At 37.3% G+C, this 26,232-nt stretch overlaps 1 protein-coding gene across 41 annotated transcripts in view; it reads right to left on the bottom strand.

Moving 5' to 3' along the window:
• The window catches only part of LOC136844994 (zinc finger and BTB domain-containing protein 14-like), a 256,025-nt gene that overhangs the window by 186,420 nt on the left and 43,373 nt on the right, over positions 1-26,232 (bottom strand). The window contains exon 6 of one of the 41 annotated variants that reach the window (XM_067114521.1): positions 6,088-7,528. The exons of 37 other annotated variants lie outside the window; for them this stretch is intronic. In XM_067114521.1, coding sequence (XP_066970622.1) covers positions 7,172-7,528 — 357 coding nt within the window. In that variant the 3' untranslated portion in view covers positions 6,088-7,171. Of the gene's footprint in view, positions 1-6,087; positions 7,529-8,684; positions 12,381-20,646; positions 23,614-26,232 lie in introns of those variants that run through there. 3 more of the 41 variants (XM_067114530.1, XM_067114524.1, XM_067114525.1) reach the window with 3 other exon arrangements.

Raw genomic sequence — 26,232 nt, 5'->3', positions numbered from 1 at the left:
GACTTATGTGCATGATGATATTCAAAATGCAAACATTTCCATCATTCCATTAAATATTACACTTTCCTTTCATGACAAAAGAAAATACCTAACATTCCCCTAACTCTGGCACAATAAACAACTTCCAAAGTGAACATTACAGAAACTTGAAAACTAAATGCCTTCCTCAATACCACACATCAAATCACTAAACTTTATATTAATAGATTCCCATGGCGATCAGAGGCTTTATGTTTTGAAAGCATATGCGATTTCAAATTTGACCTCTGAGTAGAGCGGTAAGGACACATCGTGCAGGCGAAGGGTTTTTCTCCTGTATGCATCCGTACATGGATATCCAGGTTTCCCTGGTGGGCACACCTATACTCACAGAATGAGCATGAAAAGGGTTTCTCTCCAGTGTGTGTGTACTTGTGCCTTTGGAGGTCAGTTGCTCTGGGTGTAACATAATGACAGAATGGGCATTTATGCAACTTTTTGGAATGAGACTTGGATACAGGTAGAGCTGATGGTCTGTAACTAGCTTCACTAGAACTGATGCTCTTCCACTGATGTCCCACCTGCAAAGTAACAGTTCCTAAATAACTTGCAACTTTGCAACTAACTACTAAGTAATACAGATCACAAAGATGCCATGAGTGTCTACACTGCTTTCAAAACATATGAACAAGGAATTATTGTGACGAGACCAAAATGCTAATACATTACTTACAGAGAAATAAACAAACCACTGGCTTTAAATTCCCATATAACCAAACAAACTTTGTCAACAAAAAAGGAAATCACATCCAATTAAATCATTTTGACGGATACTACATACATTTTCTGTTTCCAGGGGAAATTGAGTAATGGCCTTGTCATAGCTACTTGTTGTTAAATCTTCACTTGATTAAAACGTATCCTAAAAAATTACAAGCATGAAAGCTACTGTCCAGGAAGACGAAATCCTTCCAGTGTTGAGTATCTGTATTTACCAAAGGCCAACACTGTCTACATGGTATAATGGAACTCCTACACTTACAAAGCACAGTACGTATACAATTACCAAGGGCAAATATACTTCAGGAGCAAAATAGGTACCAACATTCACATAAACATGCCAACTCAGCCAAACAGGCTCTATTATTTAAAAAAATCATCCATTCCACCACATCTCAGGACCAAAACAATGCTTATCTCATGTGCCATTCCAGCTTCAAGGCTCCCAACCTAAAAACCTACTACTACCCTGCAGAAAGGAACAAAGCAACAGCACGATACCCTGAAACGCCCTCCTCCTTGCTGCTGCTTAAGAAGAAATCCTACCAAAACAAACATCCTCAGCCTATACATTCTCATGACAGCCATTCTAAATCAAAATGTGGTCTTTAAATACTGGAGTAAATAATATCACCCTTTGCTTTTTACAGTATGGACTTCTAACAAGAACACTTCTTTTCCTTATTACAAAAGGTAAAATTCTACAAGGCTTTCCTGAGTACTGGTGTAAATGGTGTTCACCTACATGCTTTAACAAGTAAGGCATATTTTGCAGTAGCAAAATTTCCTGTTACAAATAAAAACTTATAATTTCTTGGCTTCACTGAAACTCTATGAGCTCTCATTACTTGTAATGAGGATCATGTCTTACCAAGACAGGAATACTGTGCAAGTACCATTCGTGGATAAACCTGTGATCTTGCCCTAAAAAATTACCTACCCGTACTCGATTTGAAAGCTAAGCCAACGCCACTAATATGTACTGTATGCAGTCTTTCTTATTTATGTAGAGAGCAGTCTAAAATGCTTAACATTTGTCATTAATCCCACAAATACAAAATACCTACAGAACCCATGTCATGATAATTATACACTACGATCTTTTTCTAAACTTAATCCCTAGTCAGAGAAGCTGTTTTAAACGAGCCTTTTACATGTGGATGTTGCAACACCTCCCAAGCAAGCATCAGTACAAAACCTAATAAATATGATTTTGTTAAGACTTCTGCACGTTTTCAATTTTAATATATAAAAAAAAGTTTCACCACTGAACATTGGTTATTAGCATGTACCACTGTTTATAGATCAGTTCCCATCCCCAGACCCAGGTATTGAGACAGTCTTGAGAACATAGCAATTTCTCCCACTTCCAATTCCTATTATTTAATATGTTCCTAGAACTGAAACCATTCATTTTCCTATAACTAAAACCAATCACTCTTAGGTCTGTAAGAATGTACTTATATCACTATCCCTAATTCTTGAGATGCCTTTTCCTACGTGTCCATGCTGTTCTGCTATGGATATGGTCTTTGTAGTTCCTCTCAATTGTTTCCTGTACTCACTGTACAAGGAAAAACTTAAAATCTCATCCCAACCCTTCAAAATACCTGAGATGACTTTGCCACTTATGAATCCTCAACCTCCTCAGGAAGAAACTTTTCACGGTCAGACTTTCCCCACATCCATAGCATCACTGACATCAACATTTGCTCCATGTTTTAAGACGTGCGCTTTCAGAGAATGCATACGGAGAGCTCGATATGGACACAACGGACAGGCAAAGGGTTTCTCTCCAGTGTGATGCCTTCGTATATGAGCCTGCAAATTACTTGAATGAGTGCTTCTATATGTACAGAAGCTACAACTATAAGGCTTCTCCCCAGTATGTGTGTATATATGAGCTCTGAGGTGGCTGGACACTGCAGTGGTGTAGGAACACATCGAACATCGGTGAATCTTCATGTCAGTTGCAAACGATGATCCCCGAACAAGACCATGGGATCTAACACTCTGCAACCCCACCTGCAAAGGGCGATGGGAGTATTGTTGGTAGTTGTGTAAAGAAAGTCAAATTGCCAACTAACTAGTGCAGCACACAATTGCAAGATTTCCTCTCCAGTTAATCAATTTCAATTTGGATGAAAATGTGACACACCCTCTCAACCAAGAGTAGATGGAGAGAGAGAGAGAGAGAGAGAGAGAGAGAGAGAGAGAGAGAGAGAGAGAGATGAATGTTAAGGTCAATAAATGTGCATAGCTTGATTCAATATTTATTACCTTCATATTCACTACTGTACTGTGAAACTTATCTTTTTTTAACATTTATATTATAAAAGTTTGTCTTTATTTAACAATGTACTTGCTTGCTTATTATTTATAATTCTAAATAAATGTACAACAAAAGCAGCTGACAAATAGTACCCAGCATTATTCCCAAAGAATCTTAAGTGTTTGTCATTAGCTTACATAATTCCCTATTCCGTTTAACCAAAATTTTTTCCCCAAATCTATTAAAATTTAATATAATCCCATCAAATACGAATAAAATACATTAACACCATGAAAGATGAAAACAGGAGTCTCCTGGCTGTTAGTTTTTTAAATAGCAACTTGAGCTAAAATAAAAAAAAACTAAACAAAAAACAATATCATATGTGCTAAGATGGCAAACACACAATCCATGCAACTCAAAAAGGACTCAAACTTGAGATTTCAATGTTGGGAATTACCCATTTGTAACAAGAGATGGCATCTACTCAGTAATGACTACCACTGAATCAAACATGCCCCAGCACCCTAGAACAGTTCAATAACTTTCACGAGGGAGGTACTGCTCTGCCTGTGATACTGCAAAAGTACTGTAGTGTGATTTCATTTAGTTTTCTTTTGGAAAAGCCATAACAACAAATTATTTAACAAGTGGATCACTGCCAATCCTTCCTATCAACACAATATTAATGGCTTTACCAGTTTAACATTTTTGGCAATATCTCTCTGCACTTAGTGCATTTCCATTGTGTTTAACATAATCGTAATGCACTATATGCATAGAATTTTTGATACAGGAACTAAACTAATGAACAAAAAGAGGCATACAGCAGAATCAATACTGATCACTCCTGTCACCTTGTAGCACTCCCATATATGCATCCATATAATTTACGCCTTTCTATAATATTCTTATGCAGAACTTTGGACAGCTATTGCAGTCCCATGTTGGTGAAGCCAAAAAACACAAATGACCTCATATTAATCTGGCAAACTGCAGTCCTGCTGTTCTGCATATTGCTTTGTAAAGCTGAACAATTATTTCTTAACCATTTCTCCCAAAAAGATGGGTCATAACCAATCCAGTGTTCTGGTGAAACATCCATACGGTAACCAAGAAAATTCTGATCTGAAAGCTCCCAAGATTTCAGCTCATTTGACTTAAAAAATAGTGAAGGACAGAGTTACATACTATGTTCAGCTTGTACTGGACTGGCAAAACTTTGATTGTTGTACCATACATTCACAACACAGGTTAATATGCACCAGTACTGAAGTAAAAATAATGATGCAGTCTGTTAATTTTTTAAAAATTAGACCCCCAAATCTATACCAAACAATTTCCAGAGCCACAAGTACAGTGCTAGTTTTGTATCTTCTATTAAAGCTGAAATAAGACACAACTTCATCATTTGTCAGTGAAACTCATACTGAACATAATTATTCAGACTTGTGTGTTATCATATGGGAATTCAAATTAGATTTCCTCCCTGTCCTGTAAGAGCACAACGTACAGGCAAAGGGCTTTTCTCCAGTATGCTTTCGAACATGCGCCTTTAGGTTGGTAAGTTGAGTGGACCTGTAATCGCAAAATGGACAAGAAAATGGCTTCTCTCCAGTGTGGATAAACATGTGGGCTCGTAAACTACTAGCTTTACGGGTTCTGTAAGGACAGTAACTACACTGATGCACTTTCAGCCCTGGGGGTGGAGCTCCTACACCAACAGCTACTGGGTCCACTTCATAAGGCCAACGAGGATCACTCTCCAGACCTATCTGCGGGAGGGGGAGGACCGTTGAATTGGACAGGAAACAAAGATCAAAAACTGCCAAACACTTCAATCCTATTAAAAATAAATACTGTCTCTAAGTTTACTTTCATTCATACCCTTCACAAATAAATTTTTATTATCCTCAACTTGAAATTTCTGGGTGAATTTTTACTAGTAAAAGACTCCCAGCAAGCAAAGCAATGCCTTTGCCACAGACAGGAATACTGCAAACATTCAGTTAGTTACTGGGCTTCATCTTGACCATTAATCTTTCTGTCTTGTAAGTCATAAAATGCTTCACCTAATAGTTTTCATTTTGTCTCAATAAAATGACTGAATAATATCCAAATTATTGTCAAGCTTGACAAACCATGAGACAAATAATTTGTCTCGTTTTTCTATGACATTATTGGCAACACAACTTTACACCTTTCATAATCAAACTCAGACTTGATAAAATGATCAACAATAAAAAATAAATTAATTAGTACAAGAAAGGCATGGTTAAACTAAATAAAGTATAGAAAAATAAACTACTACAGTATAAAATGACAAAATTTTGTTTCATATATACTGTAAGCTCCACATAAAATAAAGAAAACTATCGACTTTCACCAAGCATAATGATAAGACCTTCTCACACCTACAGTATACACTGTGGGACCAAGTTAGTTTAGGCAAACTGGTCATTAAGTTACATATGCTCCTACTGACCCTCAAAAATACCAAAATATGACTTTGCTATTCATATCCTCTACCTTCAAAAATGCTTTTATATCTGCAGAATATGCAAATAACTACTGTGTAAGGTTGTGATAGCTCACTGGCATTGCTGAAAACCTTTCACAGTGTGGCACACAACCATACACTGCCTCTGCAAGCTAGGAAGGGAGGGGGGGGAGCGATATCAGTGTACCCTCCGAGTTATCAACAGCCTATGCTTTAATTTCCCAGGTCTTAAGTAGGTGAAGAGAGAAATTCAGTGGTGATTATAAGTACTCTTTATGTTTCTTTGGTCTCAGGGTCAATTTGAGCAAATGCCTCTGCTACTCATACATATACAACTTTTCAATGTTTCTCAATTAGAGTGTACGGATGAGCTTTGAGGAGGCTGGACTGAATTGGTGTAGGAGCAAACTGAGCATCTGTGAGTCTTCATACCAGATGTACATATGTGATCACTAAACAGGACCAAGCACTTTAGTACAACCCAACCTACAATAGGTTGATGGGAATATCGTTAACAGATATGTAAAGAAAATAACTGGTTAATGAATCCACACAGTTGGATTTTATTTTTATTACCTTCAAATTCCAAAGTTTAAAGCACTGGAAAATGTTTTCTTTTATATTCTAAACTTTTAGATTTGTAAAACCAAAACTGAAGTGTTTACTTCAATTTTCCATTTTCTTAATGCAGCATGAGAAAACAAAATGGCCTAGAGAAGTGATCTAGCATTATTATAAAAGAATCTTGAGTTTGCCGCCACACAAACACAATAGCAGTGATGAACCAAAACTCAAACAAGTGTACATTAAGTACTACGGAATATTGCAAACCTATTCTATTTATGGAACTAAAAGAGGACTCAATATTTATATTTCCAAGCTAAGAGAATTACTCAACAAAAAAGGAAATCTGATGCCTGCTGAACAATGACTAAGATTGAATCCAAACAGCTCTTATAACCACTGGAAGTTGTACTCTATAGCCTTTCATTTAGGTATATCATAATCATACTATGCATGATTTTGTTTTTTTTATAAGGATGGAACGGCAAATCATTAACTAGCTCCTAAGGCTACTTCAGAGCCTAGTCTAAAAAAAAGGATGGAACGACAAATCATTAACTAGCTCCTATGGCTACTTTAGAGCCTAGTCTAACTATCAATACAAATACAGAATAAGAACCCCAATTTAAAACGTGGTACCATCTGCAAAAATGCTTGGGATAGTAAACACACAAACAATACAATAAATACAATGCTATCATACTCATGTTTGTTCCTGGTGAAAAAATATAAAAATAAATAAACACAAGCTGGGAATAACAAATGCACACAGCACTCACACCACAATGGATTTTCCACATTATCAAACTTGCATTTGTTATTGGGGATAAAATGTAAAAATAAAATGAAAAGCTCGGGGTAACAAATGCACAAATAACACTCAGCCAACAATTTACTTTCCTAAGGTTAAACCAGCAACCCATATCAGCTCACCAGCAGTAAAGAAATAGGTGATGTGGACCTGTGACTCCTTCTACTGGTTATTCCAGTAAAAATAAATAAATTCACATGAATTTCATAACTACAGAAGCTAAACTCTCCCACCTGTTAATGCAAAACCTCATCTTTTAAGTGCCCTAAAATGGCAAATAATCACTTTTTGGCTTGTGTGTTATCATATGGGTATTCAAATTTGATTTTTTAGTTGACCTGTAGGAGCACTCTGTACAAGCAAAAGGCTTTTCCCCGGTATGTTTTCGAATATGTGCCTTAAGGTTAGTTTGATGAGTAGACCTGTAATTGCAATATGGACAGGAATATGGCTTCTCTCCAGTGTGAATAAACATGTGTGCTCGTAGATTACTAGCTTTACGGGTACTGTAAGGACAGCAACTACACTGATGCACTTTCAGCCCTGGGGGTGGAGCTCCTACATCGACAGCTACTGGATCCTCTTCATAAGGCCAACAAGGATCACTCTCCAGACCTAGTATCTGCGGGAGGGGGAGGACCGTTGAATTGGACAGGAAACAAAGATCAAAAACTGCCAAACACTTCATTCCTATTAAAAATAAATGCTGTCTCAGCAAGTTTACTTTCATTCATACCCTTCACAAATAAATTTTTATTATCCTCAACTTGAAATTTCTAGGTGAATTTTTACAAGTAAAAGATGCTTCCAGCAAGCAAAGCAATGCCTTTGCCACAGACAGGAATACTGCAAACATCCAGTTAGTTACTGGGCTTTATCTTGACCATTAATCTTTCAGTCATTAAATAACAAAATGCTTCACCTAATAGTTTTCATTTCGTCCCAATAAAGTGATGAAATAATATCCAAATCACTTTATTGTTGAGCTTGACAATTGGTGAGACAAATAATTTGTCTCACTTTTCTAAGACATTATTAGCAACACAACCTTACACCTTTCATAATTGAACTCAGACTTAAAATGGTCAAAAATAATAAAAAATAAATTTAGTAAAAAAAAAAAAGGCATGGTTAAACTAAATAAAGTACAGAAACAAACAATTACAGTATAAAATGACAAATTTTGTTTCACATATACTGTAAGCTCCACATAAAACGAAGAAATACAAACTTCCACCCAGTGTAATGATGAAGACCTTATCACATCTATACACTGTGGGACCAAGTTAGTTTGGGCAAACTGGTCAGTAAGTTACACAGGCCCCTATTAACCCTCAAAATACCAAAATATTACTTTGCTATTCATATCCACTACCTGCATATATAAAAATATATCTGCAGAATTTGCTGCTAACAACTGTATAAGGTTGTGGTAGCTCACTGGCATTGCTGGAAACCTTCCAAAGGTTTGGTCAACAATTCAATTTTGGCTCAACTTTTCAACATTTTTCAATTAGAGTGATGTATGAGCTTTGAGGAGGCTGGATAATGAATAGGTGTAGAAGCAAACTAAGTATCTGTGAGTCTTCATACCAGGCGTACACATGATCATCAAACAGGATCAAGCACTTTACAGTTTAAACCAACCTACGACAGGGTGACCAGAGTATAGTTGACAATTATGTAAAGATGATAACTGTCAACTATCTACAGTACCACACAGGGTCAAGATTGAGAGATAGGGAGAGACTCATGCTCTGGTTAATGAATGCACATAGTTGGAGTTTTATTTTTATTACCTTCAAATTCCAAAGTTTAAAGCACTGGAAAATATTTTCTTGTATATTTCAAACTTTTAAATTTGTAAAACCAAAACTGAAGTGTTTGCCACCAAGCAAATACAAAGCAGTGATGAACTAAAACCCAAACAAGTGTACATGATGTACTGTTGCAAACCTATTCTATTCATGTAACTAAAAGAGGACTCAATACAGGCAGTCCCCAGTTATCGACGGTCCAGTTTTATGGCGCTTGTCTAACAACAAAGATAACTGGATTTTCGGCTCTGAGATGCGCCGATTTCCGCTTGTCGGCAATGATCCCCTCTTAACAGCGGCGCCGACATCCAGTTATCAGCAATTTTCGGTTAGTCATGCTGTCAGGAATGGAACCCCTGCTGATAGCTGGGGCCTGCCTGTATTTACATTTCCAAGCTATGAGAATTACTCAACAAAAAATTAAAATCTGATGCCTGCTGAACAATGACTGAGATGGAATCCAAGAAGCTCTTATAACCACTGGAAGTTGTACTTAATAGGCTTTCATTTAGGCACATCATAATCATACTATACATGACTTTTTTTTTTTTTCACAAGGATGGAATGGCAAATCATTAACTAGCACCTCAGGCTCCTTCACAGCCTAGTCTAACTATCAATACAAACACAGAATGAGAAATCCAATTCAAAACTTAGTACCAGCTGCAATGCAACGTTATCTTACTCGTGTCTGTTGTTGGTGAAAAAATATAAACATAAAAATAAGCTGGGAATAACAAATGCACACAAAACTCAGACCACAATGGATTTTCAACATTATCAAACTCACATTTATTATCGGTATTACAGTGGACCCCCCCTATTTGTGGTTCCGGATTCGCGGATTCACTTATTTGCGGATTTTTCTGTGGAATGCATACACATATCATTCGTGGAAAATTCGCCCATTCGCAGTATTTTCCATAGAGAAATATTCACTAATTACTGTATTTTCATACCATTTTCATGACTAAATAGAGTTTCTGTGATGAAACTATTAAAATACTCAGGTACAAGCATTTTCAGAGGGGTTTTTTTGGTTTGAATTATCAAAATGGGCAGTTATAACGTTTTTTTAGGAGTGTCAAATATTCGTAGATTTTAGCTATTCGCGGGGGGATTGCAGTACACATCCCCCCGCAAATACCGGTAGTGGACTGTAAAATATATATATAAAAAAAAAAATGCTAGGAATAACAAATGCACAAATAACACTCAGACAACTTATTTTCATATGGCTGAACCAGTAATCCATACCAGCTCACCAGCTGTAGAGGAATAGGTGATGTGGATCTGTGAATCCTTCTCCTGGTTATTCCAGTAAAAAAATAAATTTGCATGAATTTCATAGCTACAGAAGCTAAACTGTCCCACCTCTTAATGCAAAACCTCATCTTTTTCAGTGCCACTAAAACTGCACATAATCACTTTTAGACTTGTGTGTTATCATATGGGCATTCAAATTTGATTTTTTAGCTGACCTGTAGGAGCACTCTGTACAAGCAAACGGCTTTTCCCCAGTATGCTTTCGAATATGCGCCTTTAGGTTAGTTTGCTGAGTAGACCTGTAATTGCAATATGGACAGGAAAATGGCTTCTCTCCAGTGTGAATAAACATGTGTGCTCGCAGATGACTAGCTTTACGGGTACTGTAAGGACAGCAACTACACTGATGCACTTTCAGCGTTGGGGGTGGAGCTCCTACACCAACAGCTGCTGGATACTCTTCAGAAGGCCAATGAAGACCACTCTCCAGACCCATCTGTGGGAGGGGGGAGGACCATTGAATTGGGTGAGAAACAAAAATTAGAAATGGCCAAATGCACATATTTCCTATTGTTAAATCAAAATGTTATCAGTGCGACACAAACTCACCTCCCATCCATATGCTTCACAAATATCTGAATTTTCATGCGAATTTTTGCACGTAAAAGAATCCCTGCCCATAATGTTGTATACTTAAATGTAGATAGTAACAGTGATGTCAACAGAAACTTAATTCCTCCTACAAGGAGGAAGAGTACGAAGTAAATGAACAAGGTACCAAATCAGTAAAACATCTGTATTTATCAGTGTGACTCAAGAGCCCCAGCTGTAATATAGTACAGTATACAAAATACTGAATACCTAACACGTAAGTGACCGCTGATAATAGTCTCAAGATTTTAGTACAATTTTTTCTTTTCATATGGCTGCTTAAACCTCTTCTACCTATTCAAGAGGACAAGACCTTAACCCATTTAAAAATTTGGAAATGAGTATGTCTTGGTACGCCAAATGTTAAGATGACTTGGGTTTAAAAGTAATTTCTCAGAGATGTTACAAGCCTCATAAAACCAAGTACCATGCATATAACACGAAGTAATAAAGGAATTTTATATTTGTACTGCAAAAACTTGAATGGAAGCATTACGCACAAACAGAAAAGTAACTCAATAAATTAGCCACTGAAGGTAAGCCTTCCACCTTATGGAACATTAATAACTATGCCATAACACATGAATTTAAATTTTTTCACTTGCGCAATGAAGTTATTCTTCAACCAACTCACTGCTATGCTGCATTAACATTAATGAGAACTATTATAATCAACCCATGAGTCAAATTTTTAGACATGTAGGGCTTACCCAACAAATCTGTTCTTCTAGGGCCAATGAAGCGCCGAAAGAACCCTTGGGGACATGTCCTGTAAAATACTCCCGAGGCCACTGAAGTGATCAGACTGTAGTCCTTACCTAATCTATATCCAAAGGAAACATGAAAGAGAAAAAGAAAAAATGCCCAGGACTTCCCAAAAGAAGCAATAATTCTGCATCTTATAAAGGTAAGGGTGCATACAGCAATAAAATTTCACCTTCAATAAAGAGAAAGTTAGGTACACGTTGGGGATAAAACAGTTATAACGTTCCACAGCTTGTCAACAGAAACAAGCTATGTATTAACCAGTGCTATTTGAAGATTACCAACTTCTACTTTGGGGCACTGGCTGGAATGCCTGCATACCAAACAAATTTGTAATACTGTATCGTACTTCCTAAACGAGACGGTAAAACAAAGCTGAGACAAAAGAGGCTGAATTACCAAAAACAAGTAAAACTTTAGTGAAATGGTTACTATAAAAAACAGCCTACAATAATTTCATGAGTCAGAAGAATGTAAGATAGTTCTTGAAAGTCTTCAAATACAACATGGAAATATCTACTGAGTTCATTGCCCACTTCACTAAATTTGAAAGTTGAATAAAATAGACTCAATAAATTAAAGATTTATTTTATATCTCTGTAATACATACTATAACCACCACTTAATTTTCTGACATTACTCCTTGTTATGCACTAGAAGATGTGTATTTAAGGCCGACTTGCTACACGAACGATAGGGGCAGTGAGCACAAGCATACGGCTTTTCACCTGTATGCCTGAAGAGGTGAGTTTTAAGATTTGCCTTTCGGTTGCATCTGAATGAACAGTATGAACAAGCAAAAGGCTTCTCTCCTGTATGTGTGTATTTGTGCCTTAGAAGATCAGAACTTTTGTGTGTAACATAACTACATATTTTGCAGTGGTACAACTTGCAGGAGGGGCTGCTGAACATAGGCATGGTAGACATTCTACTGCCTTCTTCAACAAAAAAGAGGCTCTGCTGCTGTTGTTCCACCTGCAAAATGATATGGCTCTTATTTTTCTTGGCTTACACAAAGACAATGAAAAATATCTGCGAAGTAACTGTCAATGATACAAGATCAAAATAGCCAATTTACCGCAAATGCGATGATCTGTTTACAAGAGGATGGCTGTTCTCTTTAATCAGATTAAAATTTATACATATTAGTCTACATCAAGAAATGTTAGTGAGCTGACAGAGAACATTATAATTTCATTTGCCCCTACTCTAAGAAAAAAAATTATACACCAACTAATAGTAAAAGAAAGCCCCTCAAGTAAAACGTTTCTGTAATAGTGTCTCTGCTTCATACCTAATGCAACCAGCTATATCCAACCTATGGATCTGGGAATTATTCAGAACATAAAGATAACACATGATCAAATTCCATGCACATAATCACAAGTAAAGAAGGACTGATTTCTGTATTTCAGAAGATATTTAATGTCAAGGGTGCCATTTTCATGATCTCTATGGCATCCAACGGCTATGTTTGCCACAAAGGCCAAAAGGGTGGAGTTTGAGGGTTTTAATGCCCAGAAACAAACGATGAATGCATCACACCAGTACATGATGATGGGGAAGAAACTGATGACTGGGTTGTAGGTGACAAGGATATACTGTACTGGTAACAATTTTGCCGAGTGATGATGAACTCATGGATTATAAGAACAGACAACATGGATGCTGATAAAGAAGCTAATTCTTCCTTCCTGTGCAAGGAAACTGAAAAAAGGACTCATGATATTAAGTTCACTGAACAACTGTCAAACATGATAGGGTTTCACTTTCACAATGCATTTAACCATAAACAGAGGAAAGCCTTCAAACAAGCTGTAATAAGAAACTTTATGCAAGTATTTTCAATGGCGATATCATCTTCCCACCATTCATCTCATCCTGTAACAGCTGGCTTGCCCTCACCTCTCGCTCACTTTCTGCAACCCTCTGCCCCTACTATCACTGGATGTCTCTGGTGACTGATTTTTAATGTTTAGTGAAATATAATTTTTAAGTGTTCACCATTATCACCTAGCCTGCTGAAACTTGAGAGTATACATAGTTTTCATTGTGGTTTTAAGTGAAATATAACAATTCTAAGTATTTATCAGCTACTATATACCATAGGCTTGTCCGTTGGAACTCTACAGTGTGCAAAAAAATGTAATTCAGGAAGCCTCGATATAAGTTTTGCCATGTCTTCAGTACTTCCCTATAGTCAAGCACTTCTCATCTTCAAAGTATAGGCGAGTACAGTACTGTATTTTTTCTATACCATACAAATGAAAATGTAAAGAACAGTACTACTGATTACAACTTTTGAAGAAAAGGTAGCATTCAATGTTAAAAAAAAAACTGCAACAGTAAGAGAGAGAGAGAGAGAGAGAGAGAGAGAGAGAGAGAGAGAGAGAGAATACTTCCCAACCAACCAAAATATTTAGACAACCTCCCAGATCATTCTATACATCTATTCCTTCACTGAAAGAAAATCTATAACTCTTCGTTATCTTCTACCTAATGAGGAAACACAACTGCACATCTAATGCTATGCCCTGACATGTATCCTGTGCTGTTATAAAAACAACTTATGAGAAAGTTTGCATAGATTTATTGTTTACCATGAAAAACTTTTATTTTTTTTGTACAAATTCAAGATACAGTACCTTTGTACACAAAAACAATAGTGTATACTAACTTCCTATGCAATATATTCAATTTCTAATTATAATCTCATAGATGTATGCAACTGGACTGCAAGTTCCATACATTCAATATGTAGCTGGATTTAGCATTTATACACATTGTAAAATATGTAACATACATCTATAACAGACAATCAGGGCCCAGGGTTACTTAATAATTCATGCTGTATATTTACAGTTCTACTCTCAGCTACATCAACAATGTCTTGCTCCTCATTACCTTTCATCCATCAACCTTGAAAATCACTGACAATAGTTTCACAAAAAAGGTAAAAAATGACAAATTTTCAAAGTAATTTGTATTTTTCCTAACATAGAAACCTGAAGTCTTTACGCATGGGAGCTGTTACTGTTCGGCACTGTCTTCATGGACCATGGGCATAATAGCCACTGACTGTACTATTGAAAATATCACTTCTCGTCTGGTCAGTGAAGTTTAGCAACAATTGGGTCTGGTCAGTTCAAAGATAGGTAACCTCGTGGGAACACCAGATGCTTTTGACGTCAAGGAGTCATCTTTCGTATCCATGGTTAGAAATACTGGGGCTTGCCAGCACTTGAATGAGTGACCCTCCTAGGAACTTCAGATGCTGTTGGAGTCTAGATGTCTTTCACATCCATGATTCAAGTCTTGGGCTTACGACTCACGGCCGTTCTGCCCGATTCATTTGGAGATCAACAGCAACAGTGTATCACCATTCCGTTTCTAAGGACCCTAAAGGCTACCCAGTGCCAAAAAGCCTTTTGCATTACCACTTAGGACTTCACCTCCAAACTAATGCCAACAACTTGTTTTTGGTTCAGACTCAGCCAAGATGTGGTGTCTAGGACTTCCATTTCTTTTGACTTTATGTATGATGATCAAATAGACATGCCCCACAGCTGACTTGGTGGACAATTATACTTTCCGGGCGAGATTTCATAAGGTCAGGGGCATTGGTCCGCCCCTGGCATTCAGGAAGACTCCGTCAGACAGGTACTAAGGACGGGAATACAGTCACAACAGCCCACATTCACCTCCTTTTTCCCTTTGGGATGTCGCCCATAGATCCTCGGACTCTTTTTTCCTTGGGTTCTGTGGTGGCTGCTCATCAGTCATGTAGATCACCCGGCTCTTGAGGTCAGGTAGCATCTCACATACGGTGTATGGCTGCAAGAGGAGGTGTGTAAGACTGGCCTCCTATCTTCTCTTTTATATCATTCTAAGGGTATAAAAGAGTGCTGTAGATGACTGAGTATACTGTCTATAATCTAGCTCTTTTTGGACTAATAGATGAAACTCCTACCCTCTCTCTAGCAGGGGGAGAGAGGGACTGACAATGAACAGACCTGTTGGCTATCTTCAGCTTTATTGTCCCCAACAATATGGGTTCATCCAAGCCTATCTTCGAATCAATGATGTTACCTTCCATTTACTCTAAGGCCCAGAAGTCTTGCAGCTGAACATAACACATGTTCAACAGATCAGAGGCATGGGTCTCCTTCCTTTGAGCTTCCATGACCAGGAAGGAGGCCCCAGGTGAGGCAAACTACCTGTTAGTTCAGAGATTTGCTCACAATCCTCCCATCAAGGAGTAAGTCTCCCATATGCAAACAGCCAACCTAACTTTCATTAGTTCCATTACCATAACACACTCCCATATCAGAGTATAAGCTTTAACTCCTACAGATTTCTAAACAGCAATTCACCAATAGGTTTAAGTACTGAGAATATGGGAGCAGAAGATTGCAAGGCTTCACTTCAGATTACAGCAACTTTATGCATGAAAAACTAAGAGTAGATGTAACTGATACATGAACAATCCAGAAGCATTAATCATCAGATATATGCTCAATCAAGATTGTCAGAAAATAATGACGTTGGGAACAGTTGTAGGAGTTGACGTTGGGAACAGTTGTAGGAGTAAATCATTTAAAGATCTTCTGAAGGAAAAACTGTACAGCAGGGTAATGATGCGGTAAAAGTATCTCCTTACTCTTTGTGCTATAAGAATAAGGTTTATTTCCATTGTTCTCCACAGAGACCCATAGTAAATTTACTAGTTGACCAAATCTTTTAAAGGAACTCTTACACATCATAATATGAAACAGCGGTTTTATGTTTCAACATATGAGCTCTTAGATTTGTTTTCTGAGTTGAACGGTATGGACACAATGTACAGGCAAAAGGTTTTTCTCCTGTGTGCCTACGAATATGAGCCTTTAGGTTTGTCTGATGGGTACACCTGTATTCACAAAAGGGGCACGAAAATGGTTTCTCTCCAGTGTGTTTATACTTGTGCCTATGAAGGTCTGCACTTCGGTTTGTGACATAATTACAGAATGGACAACAATGTAACTTTTTGCCTGGAGACTTCAACACATGCAAAGCAGACGATCTTCTGCTATCTTCTTCGCCATAACTGATGCTCTGCTGCTGCAGCTGTCCCACCTGCAAAGTGATGGCTCTTCTATACTTCTTGACTTCAACAAAGGCATTCAATTTAAACAATTCTCCATAAATATCCATTCATTTCAAGAATACTGCAACATGTTATGTCCATGTTTAACAGTCTTTTCTTTTTAGAAATATCATGTCAGGGTAAAGGAATTAACAATCTAGGATGAAGACGAAGACAAGAAAGCAGATTTCTTTGGATAAAGATTGTCATTAAATAAATGCAAACATGTACAGTACAGCACAAAATACGTGCCTGCTGCATGTATCATCAAGATAAATAATGACAACTAATACCTTATGACAGAAGTGACTATATACTGTATAGCAGTGAATAAGATCAAGACAAAAAATTTACATTCATCACCCCAACTGCTCACAAATCACAAACCAGTCACATTGCCCAATTATTACAGTGTCTGTGGCTATGCTCCCTTGTATACTCTCTATGCACAGAAAAGAATAATGTTCATTTTGTTTACAATAAAGAAATGCAACCCTTTCAGGTACCAGCCCAGAAAATTTTGAGATAATAGTTTAACTGGGATGAAATTTGCGTTCTGTAATTAATATGTAAACAAATGAATAACCAAGCAAAATTATTCTACTGGACTAGCAAGAGGACAAGCTAACTGAGCAAACTTTACCGTTACTGATCTTATACTATCTGAAGCAAGATACCTAACTTCCTCACCCATTCTACTTTATTTGTCACACTAGGACCAATGGGGACCACATTCATATAATAGAATATGGGTTCTCCATACATAAATTTTTAGCAGTGTGATGAATACTGTATTGCACACCAACAGAAGACACCAGGGTCGATATATCGTGGCTTGGTTACTATATTTGTATACCAGACTGGCATTATGAACAAGTCAACAGAGATAGGAGAATCCTTCATCTTAGGCATTTTCAAATAAGGTACAACGAAGGGTTACAAGCAAACAATACATTCAAAAATATGCATTCACTCATGTTCAGCAAACTGAGGAATGAATTAAAGTATTTCATCACTTGAAACAGATCACAAACAAGCACAGCACTCCTCAGTAGTCATACTGAGCGGGGGAGAAAAAAAGTGTAAAAAAAAATTTATGAAAACAAAGCTTGAAACTCCAGTTCAGAAGTGCTACCCCACTTTTTCATGGGGATAGATTCCAGAACCCACTACAGAAATGCAAAATCCCCTCTAAAAATACTTATAATGCCTATTTTAACAGTTCACTGCCTAATTTGAAAGTTCAAACAAAAATATATCTTATATTATCATACTAAAACAATTTAATATTTCAAACAAAAATACACCCCAAACCATCATCCCAAAACACCCAAAGTCACCTTACATTACCCTCCTCCCACTGTTACTCGTGTAACTACCTATTTTAACAGTTCATCACCCAACTTAACAGTTCAAACAAACATATACCTCAAACTATCATCCCAGAACACCCCAATATCATTTCCAAGTCATATTACAACATTACGTATCCGCCTATAATTATTGCCTAACATAACTTTGCGCATCGTACTGCCCATAATGTACGTACATTTTATTGATATTTTGCTGTGTTGTAAGATGATTTTGAAATTATATTTACTGTGCAGCGTACATATTTTAGGACAGTACTACTGTACAGTATAGAGCATACCTAAAATACAGGCAGTACCCAGTTATCTGCGGGGATTCCATTCCCAACAGCGTGACGATAACCGAAAATTGGCAATAACAGCGCTTGTAGGCACCGAAAATCCAGTTATCGTCATCGCTAGACAAGCGCCATAAAAGCGGATTGCCGATAACCGAGGCCACCGTTAACTGGGGACTGCCTGTACGTGGGTACGTACTAAGAAAGCTATGACATGGATCAAAACTTCAAGTACTGTATACAGTATGTACTGTACTGAAGGTAGTGTACACATCTTTACTTTGTATACTGTTCAGCATGCACTATATGTACAGTATTGTAGGTTCGTATGTTAGGAAAATACGTACAAATTTAGTTTAGTACAGTGCAATACAGTATAATTTGGTATTTTTATTTCCCACATTAGTGATAATTTTAGAGATGCGGCCAATAAAAAATTTGTCAATTGGTGAAAGTTCATGTGGAAACGTGAAAGATGTTCCACAAAAATCTGCAATAAAGTGGGGTAGCACTGTATAACAATAATCAACAATCCCAATAAAAGCATCAGAATTTACCTTTAATGCCAGGAGAGCCACACTTCCTGCCTTACTGGCAGAACCTGATAGCTATGATAATGGCCTTATTTAAACTACACACATTACCATGTATTTGAGAGATTCCAAATCTCATAATGGCTATTAATCAAAGCATAATTGTCTGTAGAGACTTGGAAAGTCATGATATAAAGCATCTCTCAAGGCTTGAGTGACAGTAGGAAACATATGATGTATTTTGCACATTTTCATGCATCTGAAGCTGGAATATATCAATACTGTACTGTATATGTTCTCATAATTCAGGAATGTTTTTGCATTACTGTATGCTATAATAGCAATTTAGCTGAGGCAAGACTGCATAAATGTAATTCAGGCAAAAGTGTGTTTGCCAAGACAATTACAATGCTAAAACAATGTTGTTAACATGTTAATGATAACATGCGACTTTTGCATCACAGGCAGTCCCCAGTTATCGACAGGAGTGCCGTTCCGACGGTGTGATGATAAGCGAAAATCACCAATAACTGAAAATCAGCAATTTTCGGTTATCGGCGCCTCTGTTAGGTATGTATAGGTGCCCGATAAGCTAAAAATCGGCGCCAAAAATCACAGATTTTCGCCACTAGACAAGCACCGAAAAATCCTATCACTGATAACTGGGGACTGCCTGTATTTATGTATGAATTCTAAATATGTGCTCTTCCCTTGATTCATAGACATATTACGTCTTAATTTATGCTCTTTTCCATGATTTTCTGGCCATTCTTATAGGTCTTTGTCATACTACTTCCATGAGATCTTTCATTAAAAAGAAATCAAGCAGGATTTTCTAAGAAAAAAAAAAAAAAAAAAAAAAAAAAAAAAATCAACTAAGCAATCTGTACTATATACTCCTTTTAGTCCCAAAACAGAATGGCCATCTATATTTCAAATAATTTTTAGTAAAAATAGTGAAAACTTTAGTAATAATAATACTCATAAAACACTCATTTTGCTAAATCTTGTTCACCTCAAATATCTAAGCTATCAATGTTTTAGGAGGGGACACTTGAACTCAACTGAGCACTCCAATATTGTCAATGCAACAAGCAAAAAACCTATATAAACAATCTACCCTCCTTTGCTGCCTCAGTATTACTGTACCTGTACAATATTTCAACATCATATAATTTTGGGGATGCGTTAATTAATACCATTGGTCTATAGCAATTATCCTTCTTTCCACCATATTTTCTGATGGGGATAAATATCTTTAACAAAGCAATAACACTTCCTCGAATCTCAAGACAACTGAATCACCAGTGGGATATTCTAACAGCAGAACGCTTCAGAACTGACACTCATTATTTGCTTCTCCGCCGTGCTTGAACATATGCATTTTCAAGGAACGCTTCCTAGTGGCTTGGTAAGGACATAAGGGGCAAACATATGGCTTCTCTCCAGTGTGATGTGTTCGAATGTGAGCTTGCAAATTACTTGAATGGGTGCTCTTATACGTGCAAAAGCTGCAACTGTGCGGCTTTTCCCCTGTATGTGTGTACATATGGGCTTTCATGTGGCTGGAGGCTGCAGTGGTGTAGGAACATAACGGACAGCGGTGAACCTTCATGTCTGATGAACATGATGACCTCCGAACATATCCTTGGGATATGGCACTCTGCGGCCCCACCTGCAAATGGTGATGGGAGTAATGTTGGAAGTTGAATAATGAAAAAATGAATAAAAAAAAAAAAAAAAAAAAAAAAAAAAAAAAAAAGATAGCTTGTAACATATATTTCCTCTGTCTGTTCCAACATATTGTGGACCAAAGCATTGCATGTCATGACTTTACAGGAATTGTTTAGTTCAGAGTGAGTGAATTTTCTATAATCAATGTATGGACACATGGCACACACAAAATACGTACATCTGAGGTTAAAGAACAACTGCTTGACTGAAGTCTATTTACTTACAATAATGTATTTCTTACATCATATAAATAAATCTTTTTAGAAAAATCCACCTAGTGACTCCATTCACTTAATACAATATACAATGCAAACAGAACACTTTTATAAAGTCCCAACCACTACTATAACTTATTTCTTTTCACTTTCAAGCATGAAAATTACAAAAAAATATACATATTTTTTTTTAAATAAGAAAAATATACATAATTTTTTTTTTTAAATAAGAGAGATTAATATAAAAATAAGCAAAATTTTAATGACAAACTAATATGCTAAAAGAGATCTGCCATTACTGAAGAAAATAAACTACCTGAAGACCTACAAAATACTCAACATTTAAGGAATTATGAATAGGAACATTCTGTCTATCAGTTGCACTAAGAGAGAAAATCTATCAATATATTGTACTGTACTCAGAATAAAAAACTTTGGCAGTTAAAAAAAAAAAAAAAAAGAGGGGGTAAGGTAGGAATGAAATCATACCAAGGAATATTCACCTGCATGGAATTAACATTGTTACTGGGAGGAGCACGGATTCTCCTTCTCAAAGAGTGTCTTACAAATGAAAGAGGTGTTTTAAAGATCTGACAACTGAGGCTGATTAGCAAAGTGTAAACTGTAAGTTATAATAATGGTTTCAAGTGCATGGACAAAAGAGCATTCACACAACAAGGTGCTCAAAAGAGGAAATTACATGTATATAACCGGAGAAATGGTAGTGCAACAGACCACCAACTTATGGTTGCAGACCAACTGTGGAGGTACTGTTACCAACCAGTACTCATTTAGAGGCACACAGCAAAATTGCCTGAGGTTTTTTGCAGCATCTCTTTGACCTAGATTTCGGTATGTCCCTTAAAATGCTCTCTGAATTTCTCATGCACAAAATTTTCATCTTCAATTATTGAAATTCTTTGGTATTTTGGTTGTTTAAACTCTTGCAGGATGAAAGAACACTGTATCCCATGAAGGACATAGCTATCTGTAGATTTCCATTATTCAGAACTATGCCCTACCTAATGTTAGACATGGTGTCATGAAAAACTTTTTAATTTTTCCAATTCTGGCAGCTCTTCAATGTGGCAGAATGAAATAAATCTCGCATGTAACAAACAATGGACCATTATTTCCCGCTACGTATCCACAAAATCTTTTGCACTGTTATGCTTCATCATATGAGTATTTAAATTTGCTTTCTGTGTAGCACGATAAGAACAAAGTGTGCACGCAAAAGGCTTTTCTCCTGTGTGCATACGGATATGAGTCTTCAGGTTTGACTGGTGGGTGCATCTGTACTCGCAGAATGGGCAAGAAAATGGTTTCTCCCCTGTATGAATGAAGTTATGAGTTCGTAGATGACTAGATTTATGAGTTCTATAAGAGCAATAAGAACACTGGTGAATTTTCGACGGTGGGTGCGAAGCGTCCCGAACCGTGTCTGCTGGACCCACTTCACCAAGCCAATGAGCATCTCTCTCCAGAGCTATCTGTGGGAGGGGGGAGGACTGTTGAATTGAACACGAATCACTGATCAAAAATACTGCCAAATTCCTTCACCAAAAAGTGACAAAACATGCAAGCAGTGGTCTTATCTGAGATTTGCCTACCTAACAGCTTTGCTCCCTTTTTTTCTTTACAAAATTATGGCTCTCATTTTCTCTTTAAAACATCTTACCAATTAAAAAATACTGTGAACAATGAAAATTCCTACTAGTAAAAAGAAATCTTAAACCATAAAGATACGGCCAAAATAATAAAAATAAAAATACCACAGAAAGAAAGGCTTTGTGTATTTCACCTTAAAAATGTCTAGTATAGTAACTGCAATACTAGCAACAAAGCCATATGCCTCTGAGAAAACAAGCTTGTTAAAAGCTACCATGGACAACCTGCATTACGGTACCGAAAAATTCCATTTTGAATGCACTTTAATCCTCATCTTGTTTGCAAATGCAAGACCATGACTGGTAAAATAGCCCCAATGCCCTTCTCTGGCCCACGCCTACAGACACAAGGCCAAGCATAAGGGTGGGCCTTGCCATGAACGAAACCAAAATGGGAAAAATGCTGAATTTTAAAAAATTAGAAAGTTGTGTTCATATCATGAAACGTAATCACAATCTATTATAACACTGTTCACTGGTACACTATATGGGATTTCAGTTCAGTATCAGATCCATTTCAAAGCTTACAGCATAAAATAAAGAATAGCAGTGAAGTGCATGAGCAACCATCTCCAGATTCTGATTTCATAAATTTCAACTTTCCCTATCTTACAGCTGACAAAACCAAATGCATACTTGATCTCCCAGCCCAATCAAAATGAGAGAAAAAATAAAGATAAGCTGTATAACCCTAAGTATTAGAATGGTCGCTGGATATAGCTGTGTGCAAATTACCCTCTGGGTTACTTCTGTAGCCTTGACAGTCAGGAAAGTGAAAATGGCCTTCTTAACACTTAGGCAAAGCTAATAAGCCCTCAAAAGGTGCCAAACGCTGCTCATAACTCTCTTCGTCAGTTTTTGTCCTCCCTGTGAAAGACAGCCGTGAAGTGTTCAATATCAATGTTTCAATTCCTTACCTTCAAGGCAATGGCACAGTCTTACTCCTTGTGATAATGTGAAAGAAAATGTGAATTCAAGTTAGATTTCCTTGCAGTGCGATATGAGCACACTGTACAAGAATATGGCTTTTCTCCAGTATGCCTTCGAATATGAGCCTTTAGATTGACTTTCTGTGTACAGCTGTACTGGCAGTAAGGGCAAGAGAACGGCTTTTCTCCTGTATGAGTATACTGGTGCGTCCTAAGATGGGCCACATTATATGAGGCGTAGTCACACTGATTGCAATGATGCATCTTGGTAGAAGTTATCCGTGAAGCATCGGAACCCTCCTCAGGCGCTGATACTGTAGTGCTCTCTCTTTGCTCGAAGGGCCCTCGATTCATCTGTAGAGGAGGAGTTGGTGCTCATCATATGCAAAGGCTAGCCAGAATATGGCAACTTAAAACACTTCTAGTCTTAAGGTAAACATTTTATAGGGTAAAAATCTCCTTCTGTAACTGAGACCAGAAAGCATCCAGGCACAAACAATACATGGACACAGAGAACAAAGACAGTTTCAGGTTTTCAACAAAAACAGCTGATATAAATCTCATGTATACAAGCAAAGAAAATTATCTTCCATCCAAATCCTAACAAAACAGGACGTTATTTTCAACCTCATTTCTTTTCTAAGCTATTGCCACTCCATATTAAAGGATCAACTTAAAATGAAGGTAATACCAACATTCTCAGGTGTGACAAATAAGAGACAATTGACCAACATTTCTAGAACTTGTTCAACTTGAATGATAAAACACTGGTAGTTTTCTACACAAACAAGGCAGTATCTTTCCTTTCACTAACCCTTTCAACCGAAGCTCAACAGCAATTACGATGTAAAGTTCTCAGTCTTGTGTTTAAGCATGTGTGTATTCAAGTTTGACTTCTGGGTTGTACGATAAGAACAAATGGAGCAAACGTACGGTTTTTCTCCCGTGTGCTTACGGATGTGAGCCCTTAAATTAGTATTTTGTGTGCAGCTGTAAGGGCAGTAAGGGCATGAAAATGGCCTCTCTCCAGTGTGTGTGTAGAGGTGAGTCTTAAAGTGACTGGAACTGGCAGTGGTGTATGGGCAATGACTACAGCGATGAACCTTGAAGGACGCAGCTGGAGGAGGCAACTTGGATGTTCTAATGGTACGGCACTCATCTGTCCAGGGTCGGTCCAGGTTCTGCTGCCCCACCTGTAGGAGGTGGATGGCTTCATCATACTCCGGTGCAGATGCTTGGCCAATTATATACTACACTACATTATAAGAGGCAAAAACTTATGTACCCTACGAAAATTTTCATGCAAATTCCTGTCCATACTTCCAGACCTGGAATTCATAGAATGAAGAGGACAAAAAACACTACAATATACTGTTAGGCTTCAATAACTAAACCAACAAGAGTCAACATGCAACAACTTGCTGAAAAAACAATTTAAGAACCTTCAAGATAAATAAACTGTCAATATTTGCAAGACCATGTAAACAAAGGCTAACTGCTGTAGAGTGATCTTTCCTAGTACAGTATGGTAGAGACGTACAGCTACCTGAATTAACTGCTACACTGTACATATAAATTACTTTTTAAACAACATCTGACACAAAATAATCATATAACTGAAATCAATCAGTCAAACGTACGAACATTCAAAGGCTGCAAGTGTCAAATTTGATGGAAACACTGGAGACTAGCCAAATTATACATCACCATAAAATACTGCCACAGAAAACCTCAAGATTATTCTTGAAAAATCTTCACTCAAAATTTGTTCCTTACATTCTACTGAATGGGGCATCTGGCATTTATATATGGCCTTCCCTTACGAAAAAACCTTGGAAATTCTCCAACAAACCATTAATATAATTATTCTCCATTAATGCAGTTCCAGATACAGGGTGAGCAGGCTTGTGGTGAACTGCACAGCTACCTCAGAAGGGGTTCCTTGAGAACCAAAAAAATAAATGCCTCATAAGCTGGATGTGTGACTGACTACACCCTAACCCTTCCATGCTCACTAGGAACAGTATGCAATAAGAAAATGCCAAACTAATCACTAGTGAGCCACCATAATACAGCATAAAAAAAAAAGACAAAGGATGGGACCAGAACAGTGAGAAAAAAAGCATTACAACAGTAATATAAAGAACAAAAAATGTGAGATACCCTACAGTATAAAAACTATATATAAGTTGGAGTACGCTTCAAAACTATTGGAGGAGCTTGAAGAATGTTAGGATAAATTGTTGAAATGGACAATTTTCAGGTTAGCTACATACAAGAAAAATCATACACTATATTCTTCACTAGTTGTATTTGAAACTATATTCTTCACTAGTTGTATTTGAAAGTCCCAAACAAATGGCCTTCAGTCCTTGAGATAGCATACAGTATATTCTGTTTTGAAAGTCCCAAAAGTCCCAAAAAAATGAAAGAGAGAGAGAGAGTTACTTTAGTTAAATAACTCATAACTGCTCCTTTTGCTGACCAGAGCTGACAAAATTCACAGAAAATTCAAAATAAAAAAATTTGGATTTCAGCACTCAACCATTATATTAATCAAAATATGATCATTAAACCATAAGCACATTCACCCACTATGGAATCATTACTGATTGTGATGCTTTCTGATGTGAGTTCGTAAATTGCATTTCTGCACGGTTTTAAAAGGGCAGAACTGACAACAGTAAGGCCTCTCCTCACTGTGAACAAACAAATGCCTTCTGAGATTTTCCGGTTGCGTTGTCCGAAAAGGACACACTGAGCATACGAATGGTTTCTCTTTGGTATGAATGCGGATATGTTTCCTGAGGCTGGTGGTATAGTACGTTCCGTAAGAACAGTACGAACAACGGTGAATCTTCCGAGCGGGTGTCGCGACCTGGTCTCCAAAGGGCCTCCCGCTCCATATCCTTTCCACCCCCACCTGTGGAGGATTTGTACAACCCTTAATTATGTGATGTGGCAGGTGGGGGA

Source organism: Macrobrachium rosenbergii, chromosome 13 (assembly GCF_040412425.1).
Source record: "Macrobrachium rosenbergii isolate ZJJX-2024 chromosome 13, ASM4041242v1, whole genome shotgun sequence".
Taxonomy (NCBI): domain Eukaryota; kingdom Metazoa; phylum Arthropoda; class Malacostraca; order Decapoda; family Palaemonidae; genus Macrobrachium; species Macrobrachium rosenbergii.
The sequence above is the reverse complement of the archived record's forward strand: the minus strand, read 5'-3'. Positions and strand labels throughout refer to the sequence as shown.